We start from the raw sequence: 10,406 nt of genomic DNA on the forward strand, positions 1-10,406 counted from the left end.
CCAGACCAGGCTTGCTATTGTTTCCTACTCTCTTTCTGAAAGTTCGGTTTGCTGAAGGAAAGAGACATCTGGCTTCTCTGAGAGGATATCCCTTTTTACTACCCTCTTTTTCTAAGTAGGCATTGATGCCTCTAATTTTCCATGATAAGATCTTCATTGGAAGGGATATTTGTTAGTACTTGCTTGTGAATACATCTCATCCAGCCAGGTTAATCTGACCAGAGTCTGTGAGGAACTTACCACCCTTCTCAGTTCTTCCTGTTTTTGGTTCTGCTGCTCCTCTTTTTTGTGTGCTTTTACCTTCTGCTTCCTCCATAAGGATGTTGTTAGATTAAGCGACTCCTTCCCTTATAATTTATTCCTCACTGTGTTGTTAACTGGTTGTTATTTTTCTGTATGTAAATGCCATAAACTTCAGGGTTCTGATCCTCATGTATAGTTATCGTGTCTGTACTCTCCACTGCTATTGCTGTTCAGTCACTTTGTTCATTATGTTCTTCAGGTATACATTAATGCATCCTGGAAAGTTCCCTACTTTTTCTCTTGTTAGAGAGGAAGTAGGTGGTTCTTGGGGAACTTTGAAGCAGATTCTTACAAAACTGGAAGGTAACCTAAAGGGTTCTCAAGATCAGAAACAACTCATAGATGATAATGGAGGAGCATTTGAGGCAGCAAAATTTGTAGAACCTGAAAATCTGGCAATAAACATGAAACCAAATGATGCTATCATCACAGACAGCACTAATTTGAAACAGGAGACCCAAGTGAGTTGTGAAACTGAGAAGTTATCTGACGTTTTTGTACATGGTATTGAGAATCAGGCTTCACCTGAGCCTTCAAAGGAGGCTCCAGTGGCACAATCATTTTCTGCAGGTAGCAGTCAGGAGCAAGATCCATCTGAGTCTTCAAGAGAGGGAGTGGTGACAGAATCTGCAGCTATAAATTTGCTGAAAGTTAACCCAAAGGGTTCTCTAGATCAGAAACAACTCACAGATGATAATGGAGGGGCATTTGAGGCGGTGAAATTTGTAGAGTCCGAAAATCTGGCAAGAAACACAAAATCTAATGATGCTATCATCAGAGAGAGCACTAATTTGAAACAGGAGGCCACGATGAGTCATAAGAAGATACCTGATTTGTTTGCACATGACAGTGAGAACCAAGCTTCATCCGAGTCTTCAAAAGAGGGACCAGTGGCACAATCTTTTTCAGCAGCTAGCAATCAGAAACAAGATCCAACTGAGTCTTCTAAAGAGGGACTGGTGACAGAATCTTCAGCTTTAAATTTACGCTTAAGATCATCCTTAGAATTAGTTAGAAAAAACATACAAATGAATGCACACAAAGGTGGAGAATACTTTCCTTCCTCACATCGTAATGGGTTATCAGGGACAAATCTACCTGACATTCATGAACAGACTTCACTGGAATCATTAAAGGAGATACCTATGGCTATTTCTGCTACAAAAAATTTAATTCCAATGTCATCTACAGAAGCAACTGGAGAAAAGGTAGAAGAAAATAGCTGTAAACAAGCATCTTCCTCTGCTGCTGCTTCTTCTATTGAGAAGTTATCTTCTGTATGCAAACAAATAAAGAATCTGGAAGAAGAAAATTTGAGAGGATTTTCTCTTGCACTATCTTCAGAACTAGATGGAAAAAAGTAAAAAAGAATACACATAATGTGGTAGACTCCCCTGTTATTTCTCCAATTTTCAGAGAGTTATCTGCTGCTAGCATGGCAGGGAAGCTGGAAGGGGATCAATCCACAATAGAAGGACCTAGGAAAACTCCAGATTCTAATCATTCTGTACACTTTCCTAAAGTGGAAAATGGAAGTGAAAAATCTCAACATTATGGTTTCCAAGGCAGATCAGCATCTAGAGTGGAGACCAACACTGATTCAACTATACTGGAGCGGATCAAGCAACTTGGGCAAGAACGGAGAAAAAAAGAAGTTCCTGCAACACATTTGTTTGTCTCCCGCAATGGCAGTGATGAGGAAAATGAAGATGACTCTGATTTCTCAGCGTTTGATTATCCTGAACCTGATGGCAGAGGTCGACCTATAATACCTCGAACAAATATCAGGTCGGATACACCAGAGTTGCCAGAAAAGCCTAAAATTCAACATTGTGTGCAAGTAATGTTCCTACCATCTTCAGCCACTGAGGATAATATACGCAAGGCTTTTAATGATTGTGGAAGCATTACAGAAGCTCACATTATTCAATCGAGTGAACACAGCGGGTTCAATTATGCTTCCATCAAGTTCAAAGTAAGTTTTTATATGTTAAGGCATATGATCCATTTAAAAAAAACCTAGCTATCTAGTATCACTACTATTATCAGGACCAAGGTTATGAATGTTTAGTGCACATTAAGGTCGTACATCCTTTTATCCTTTTCATGTTTGTCAATTTGATTTTACTTTTCCTTTCAGTGGAAAGGTGTTCTTAAACTTTCTGTTAGTGTAAGTGTGTCATACTTTAATCTTCCTTAAACGATGGATTCCTAATTGGTTAGCTGTTTTGCTAGACAGAGGAGGGTTTCCAGAAAGCACTAACAAAGAAGGACGTGGTTGTCTGTGGTGGCGATGTAGTAGTTGAAGCAGCTTTTCCATATAATCAGAGGTTATCCCAAGATTTGCCTCCTAGGGTGAAGGAAAATAAGTCAGTGCCTTTTAGTGAAATAAAAAATATTGGCTGTACGGTTAAGATTAAAGACTTGCCTAAAGGGCTCAATTTTAAGCATCTGAAAACTGCACTTGCTTTTTGGGGAACCGTCTCAAGATTTATAATGGATTCATCAAATTCAGCTGTATTTGTTGAATTCGAGGTATCAATCCTTCTATCTTGTTCAGTATTCATGATTTTGGTTTAGATATCATGATTCACAATGTCAGGTGTTTAAGGAATAATAAATATCTTGTATTTTTCAGACAGAAGAGGCTAAAGAAAGGGCTCTAATGGCTCACTGGATCTCTATAGATGGGAAACAACTGCAAATCAGTAGAGTTGATGCCCCGAGAACCCCAGTTGTGAGGATTTCAAATGTGAGCCCAGAAACTGTGAGCAGAACAATTATGGATATTTGCGAGTTTTTTGGACAGGTTAAGAGAGTTCATCGAAGGGATAAAGATATAGTAGACGTGCACTTCAAGCAAACTGAATTGGGTTGCATGCCTAGTATTTTGGATAGGTATTAAAATTTTTCAGCAGTTTCTGTGCAGTTTGTTTTTCCCATTTGTGGCTCTTTTGTTGCTTGACTGAGTGCAACGTGTTATGGAAACATGCAATTTTTTTATGTAGTTTTTGTCTAATTACAGTTTAAATGGAGTAATCATGGATCAATGTCGCTGGCAAGCTCAACCAGCACCTGTTTTCCCCCCTGAAATGTTACAAGCTCTGTGGAGCTCGGCAGAAGGCAAAGAGTATCTGCAGTCAGTAATGCAAAATCTCTGTAGGATCATCAGTAGAAACTGTTTTGAAAGTGATGACGTGAATGAGCTTGCAGCACAATATTATGGAGAATTAACCAGTACAACAAAAGAGTTGCAATAAGAACCTCAAAAATGTCCCGAGTCAAATGCCTTTTACTCAGGATTCTTCTATAGCCTTAAATGCTATTGTGCATCTCTATGAATTAATCATACTCGAACCTGGAAATTCCAAGTTTGATTTTAATAGGTTTCCTTACCAAGCTTGAAAGCAAACAATCATGCTAAAGATTTAAGTTTATCTTTGTTATTATTGATCTGCTGATTAGAGCATCTCAGAACGTTGTGTGTAAAAAGATTTATGATGTCACCAATTGATTTCTTTACGTCGATGATATTTCTTTGTTGAATGACAATGCTTTACATGATGTGTTCAATTTTTCCAGCTAGTTTGATTCTCTTGCACTCTTTTGGAGTTGATGAATGCCGCTTTGGAATGAAGCATAACTACTAGGACCTGTGCTATGGGTATTCATACTTGTTCAGCATTTTGGAAATTAATGTTTGCAAGTTTGTGAATGTAGCAGTGAATAAATATGAAATAAAAAGTTCTATAACTAGTACACCATATGTTCGGCTGCAAACATTAACCGGAAATTATAGATTTCTGGGTTGTTTCCTTGCTGTTTAACAGCTACGTAATGACTGTTTCCCACTAATTGATTTTTTCTTTTGCTTATCCACTTTTCTTTTGCCCATCTGTCTTCTTCCTTTTATTTAGTGCACCTGTCTTCTTGTCTACTGTCTGCTGTGCTCTGCACTTTCTGCTCACTGAACTCTGTTTCTTAAGTGTCTGCTGGATACTCTCCATTACATGCCCCTTTGTCTTCACTCTGTTTGTTGAGTTCTATCTTTTTAATTCCTTTTGTCGGGATTTTTCTTCTTGCTTCTTTGATGTTTTAATTAGGTGTATGGTTATCACGCATTGTTTAGCTTTCTTCTAATATGTATTTTAGTACTTCCCCCTTTTTTATTTGCCTTGTGTATGTGTGCATTGTTTGAGTCAAATTTTGCGGCGTTTGAAGGATTCTTGAAGCTCTTTGATGGATGCTTATAGGTGCTTTTGGATTTGTATTCGTTGGTTTCTGATCTGGTCTGATGGATCTCCCTTTACAGCAAAATCTCTGGTATAATGTTTCTTTTCCTTAGAAGTGACACTGTCAAGTATTGAGCTTTATGTTGCTTTCTTGATCGTTGTTAGAATGTTGGGGTTTTAAATCACTTATTTTATCTTTGCTTTTCACAGGTCTTGTCCTTGCATTTACCTCTGGTAGTTTGACATTTCTCCTTCATAACGCTTAACCTTCCTTATTGCTAATAACAATGTCATATTATAATTGTTCTTTGAAGTTGTTATCCAATCTTTCTACATATATATATGTTGACTCTCTTGGTGGACATGAAGAGCATATCCTTGTAAGGTTCCATGAACTTACATATCTACAACAATTATCTTCCAGCTATGGTTAATAATACTCACTGGTAAAAAAAGCTACTACCTAAAGTTGAGAAACCAGTAAAATTGTAATTTGCACTGGCTATGCCTTGGCTTATTTGCCTATTATTTAAAAAATGCCACCTTAGCTTTCTTCAAATATTTATGTACAAAATGTTCACTAGTCACTTCACAACTGATTTGCTTAACTAATATTATTTTGCCAATTATATGGACTTTTGACTTTATATGCTATAGTTTATTTTCACATATCTTCATGCCACTAGTTCTTCCTCTTCAAAAACCCTGGACTTGATGCTTCAAGGTATACATAGTGTTGCTGAATCTCTGCTTGCTCTTTTGCTTGAGCAGCTAGTTGTGATTTTGGATAAACTTATCTTTGTTAAACTTGAAAGAAGATGATTGTAATGCTTTCCAAAGCTTGTGTCAGCCTGGTCATAAGAGTAGGATTACTCCATTGGTGGGCCAAGAGGGTTTTAGAGGAATTTTATGGGTCCAACTGGGATCGCTTACCATATTTCATCATTGAGATCAATTCCACATGGTTTGCTCTTGGTTCCGTTGTGTTCCGACAATTTCCACAAAATGGCGTTAATAACAAGCATATTTTAATTATTTATGCTTAAGGTGTTGTTTTAGGCTAATTACTTGGAGAAACACCTTAGTGTAATAACTCGTTGGAATCAGGGTAAAAAGATCTACAAGGCAGAATGATAAAAAGGGGCTTTGGGTGGTCAGTGTGACCACAAAGGCGAATTAAGCATTTTTCGGCATTAAAAGTGACTTTAATTAGTTTATAAAAGTCACTTTATTAAATAAAGAAAGGAAAAGTGCTTTTAAATATTTAATTGGAGGGAAAAGGTAAGTGAGTTATAAAAAAACAAAAAGAAAAGAAAAAAGGGAAGGTAAAGGTGAAAAAACAACCCTAAACTCATTAAATAAGGAAATTGACGAGACTCTCCTCATTCATGCATTGTGTGTGAGTTTGGAGAAACAACACTTGGAGAGAGTTTGAAGGAGACGCTGAGGGTTTGGAACCCTAGCTGTCATAGCAGACTTTGGTGTTGCAACGAGACATCCTAGTTTGGGATTCGAGAGTGAAATTACTCAGATTTCACCGTTGAGCTACAATGGAGCGTGAGATTTGCTAAAGATTATGAGCTGGAAGAGGTATTATCAGTTGAATCTCTGATTCATTGTTCATCATTCTTCAATTTTTAGGGAGCAGACTTAAGCCAAACCTAAAGCTATTCCTACAGCTGGAGAAGGACGAGATTTCCTCACATTTTTGTTGGGTGAATCCTCTAGACAAGGGTAGAACGTGTTCTGGAGTTGGAGGTGCAAGTTTCTCTATTCCTGGAGGCTGAGTCATTTTGCTCTCTTTTCTTAGGTCAAAATTTGTCTTCATAGAGGTAGAGTTTCCTTCATTGATAGCAAATTCTTTCACTGCTAACCAAAGATTTGATGGCTATGATAAATAATAGATTCCTGGTCTCAAGAAGCATGAAATTTCTCCTTGAATGATTGTTTGTGGGTATTATTGGATACCATGTGAGTTTCTTAGATGGAGGATGCATTGGGCACTAGAATAATTGTTTTCCCTATCTCTGGTTGAGGCCGTGAGCCATTCCTTAGGATTGCTGGTGCGTTTGGAGGTAAACAACATAAAATTGAGCCATTCCTTGCTCTCTTGTTGCGTGGAGCCTTTTTCGAACTGAGATCAACATCTGGAGAGGAGAACTGAACTGGTGGGATTGCTGGACTTGTACACCATGGGCTGCGTATAATGCTGTAGCTTTGAAGGCGGTGTGTGGCTTGTTTGAAGGGAACCATTCTAGCCTTACTAAGTCACTGTATCTCTAGTTTTGGGACGTTTTGATGTGTTGTATGAAAGGAGCAAATTCTGAGTTTATATGTGTCATTGAAGAGCATGAGTGTCATCAAATGCAGTAAATAGAAAAGGGAATAGCAAATCCAAAGATGAAAAGGTAGTCAAAGATCAGGAATCAAGGATTGAAGATGAAAACTATAACCAAACCTTCCAGAATGAATTGAGAAAAGTCACACTCGTTGAAAATAAAGCTATCACAGATTCACCCCAACAGGTTGGAACAAGAGTTTGGGATGAAAGGGAATCAGAAATTGCTATAGAATGCTTGTCATCACTTAGCGAGATTGTTGAGTTAGATGATGAGTACAAAGAAAATCATGAGGCCACAACAGTTGATGATTCCCAAGAGGTGTGTAAAGATGATAACACACAAGTGGTCGACAGTGCAAACTCAGTCCCATCAGTTGATGAGGTAAATGTTGCTCACAAGTCTACTTATGCCTATAACTTGGAAAACCAATTGAAGATGGACACATACAAGATTAGGGCAGCCACGAGGCAATATGATGATGCACTGGTATTGGTGACAAATTATTGTTGGAGAAGTGCAGTGGCACATGACAGTTTTGGAGAGCCTTCACTTGTAGATTTTCAGACTCTCAGGAAGGCATTGGTAGAGATGAAATCTAACTACCTATACCTCCTTTTAGATAGAGATCACCTACTCATGCTTACTGAGATATATCATGATGCACTAGTAGGGAAAGAGGAGGAAGTCGATAGACTTACTTATAAGCTTGAGATTTCCCAGGACTCCTTGAAGAGCACTTAGACGACCCTTCAAGAATTAGAGTTGCAGGTTGATCAACTCTTTATGGATTTGAATTGTGTACATTCTTCTAAGGCAACCATCACACAAGAGGATGTTAGGGACACATGATTTGATAAAGGAGCCTCCTGTGATAATGAAGCACGGGAGCACCCACATGAACTGACACTTGCAGAGAGGCATGTTCTAGAGGTTTCTGATTATACACCCACGGGATGTAGATATAGATATATTCAGATGAGGATACATCCATCTGGGATCCAGGTTTGGTTGACACGAGTGGAGTGGATATTGGAGATCATGGTTGGCATTGGGATCTGGTGGGGTTTTCAATTGTTTACTAGGTGTGAAGGATGACTATGGCATTGACTGGGTGATTGACCCAGTGACGAAGCATTCACGTTCTTTCATACTTTCATCAGCGTTATGGTCAACACTAGTGGACGGTTAGTTTGATGTAAGAGTGTGCAGACTTGGGAGATGTCTTGGCACATCGTTCATGCATGGGGTTGCAGGGTGGTCAGCATACCCCGACGAGAGTTATTTAGATGGAATGACATTTATATGCCACCAAATATAGTAGTATATGGGGATGATGTTCTTCCGTTGATGTATTGGGCACATGAGCCATCAAGGATCTGCACAATAGTGACATCCCCATTAGCATGTGAGGAGTCATCCCACTCAGGTCTACTGGGACATAAGAGATATGGCTCACATCATGATGGGTCCATTGGCAGGATGGCAGATACATTAGCGCATGCGGAATACTAGACGGTACAAGGTGCATCAACAACAGGTGAGATAGCCAATGGGGTATAGGGATATGCCATGGTGTGCAGGGGTATGTAGAGGAGTACGATGATGCATGGTTTTATGCAGTGGTGTATGGTGATGCACAGCGAGATCTCAAAGCATTGCTTTTGGGGAGACAGATTGATTGGGACATCGAGCATACAAATGGGCTTGGCTTAACTGAGATTGATGAGTGGATGGATGAGCATCAAGGAGCATTGCATTCCTCGAAGTTTGATCTTCGATTGGAGCATCACCTGATTAGAGTCAGAGAGCAGGATACTCGCAGGACTACCCATGGGTATCCATATGGGTTCTTGATCACGCCTTTGGGATTGACCCATGCATCGGTCACTTTCCAGTCTGGCATACTGTTGCAGAGGCTTCTGTTGTTGTTCTTTGATGCTCTCATCACATATAGCAGGACACACGGGGGTCACCTGAGATAGTTGGGTGAGACACAATGCATCATGGACAGGATAATGACTTCCCAGCTGAGGCATATGGTAGGAGCGCGAGTTGACAGATACATGATTAGGGATGGCGTGACCCACTGCAGAGGCAACATATGTCCTGCCCCTGAGTACACACTTAGGGAGATGATCAAGAGAGAGTTGCATGACACACCTTTGGTAGGACATTTTGAGGCATTGTATGAGCATGGGGCACAGTGGATGGTAGGCCTCTTTTACAAGAAGGCATGTGGGCTCCAGGCAGTAATTGGGTACATCACCAAGAGACAAGATAACATAGTCTGATGTGTGATTAGGTAAGAGCAGGGCAGTTTAGCGTGCACCAGATTGATTCATGATACATGGTGTCCATCTATTGGTTGCATATAGGGATTAGTGATGGGGCACGGATGGGCACCAACAGTTAGCAGTGCTTCGTCGCAACAGTTAGTTATGATCAGAGTGGCGCAACAACAACATGGCAGTTTCCTTTTGGGATTAGCATGGGACCCTGGCATTACAACACTTGACAACTCAACCACCATTATGGGTGAGTTGGTCTTTATAGGGGAAGATCACTCAGATCTTCCATTGGACTTCAATTTGGTGGAGGGTGTTTCACTTCTCAGTGATTCATTGGGGGTATCAAAGGTGGTAGTGGTTAGTTCCTGTGGGCGAGGATCCTTTTTAGCAGGTTTTGGAAGGTACTTTCAGGAGTTCACTCGTGAGGTGCACGAGATTGGTTTTCTGGTAGAGCAACTTCTTGAGGAGTTGGTCGGAATTTCACATTATCGAGACGCTCTACTTATTGGCAGTATGCAGAGGGCCTCTAGTGTTTATTCCTTGTTGGTGAGTGAGTGGAGCGAGAGATGCTTCACGATGACTAGGATGGTTTGGGACCCTGGTATTCACTTGGATCAACTTGTGGAGCGACAACATGCGATGGCATTGCTTGAGGGCAAGCAATTTTGGGGAGGGGAGACTGTAATGTCCCCAAATTTTGGATTACTAGGTGAGGTGGTTAGGAGGGCTTTCCAAAGCTTGTGTCAACCTGATCATAAGAGCAGGATTACTCCATTGGTGGGCTGAGAGGGTTTTAGAGTTCGGATTTTAGATGATTTTTATGGGTCCGATTGGGGTCGCTTACCATATTTCATCATCGAGATCAATTCCGCATGGTTTGTTCTTGGTTATGTTGCGTTCTGACGATTTTCATAAAATGGCATTAATAACAAGCATATTTTAATTATTTATGCTAAAGGGGTTGTTTTAGGCTGATTACTTGGAGAAACACCTTAGTGTAATAGCTCATTGGAATCAGGGTGAAAATATCTACGAGGAAAAAATGATAAAAATGGGGCTTTGGTCGGTTATGTGACCACATAGGCGAATTAAGCATTTTCTGGCATAAAAAGTGGCTTTAATTAGTTAATAAAAGTCACTTATTGAATTTAGGCTTCTGTGATCCATATCAATTTAGAGAAGAATCTTCGGTGAAAATCACATAGAGATAATTTTTTGTCTACGCGTTTCGAACCAACCAA

At 39.9% G+C, this 10,406-nt stretch overlaps 2 protein-coding genes across 2 annotated transcripts in view; both read left to right on the forward strand.

Moving 5' to 3' along the window:
• Positions 1-1,736, forward strand: part of LOC149181122 (uncharacterized) — a 165,501-nt gene extending 163,765 nt beyond the window's left edge. Inside the window, exon 2 of the mRNA XM_089416453.1 lies at positions 503-1,736. Coding sequence (XP_089272579.1) covers positions 503-1,667 — 1,165 coding nt within the window. The 3' untranslated portion in view covers positions 1,668-1,736. The remainder of the gene's footprint in view (positions 1-502) is intronic.
• A 2-nt stretch (positions 1,737-1,738) lies between these two features.
• Positions 1,739-3,919, forward strand: LOC149181123 (uncharacterized). Its single transcript, XM_089416452.1, has 4 exons — positions 1,739-2,278; positions 2,539-2,838; positions 2,942-3,201; positions 3,329-3,919. The coding sequence occupies exons 1-4, from the start codon at positions 1,739-1,741 to the stop codon at positions 3,561-3,563; spliced, it is 1,335 nt and encodes a 444-aa protein (XP_089272578.1). The 3' UTR covers positions 3,564-3,919.
• The last annotated feature ends 6,487 nt before the right edge of the window (positions 3,920-10,406 follow it).

The sequence above is a fragment of the Pinus tabuliformis genome, chromosome 3_2 (genome assembly GCF_031772625.1).
Source record: "Pinus tabuliformis cultivar Carrire ecotype Pingquan chromosome 3_2, CPIR1, whole genome shotgun sequence".
NCBI lineage: Eukaryota > Viridiplantae > Streptophyta > Pinopsida > Pinales > Pinaceae > Pinus > Pinus tabuliformis.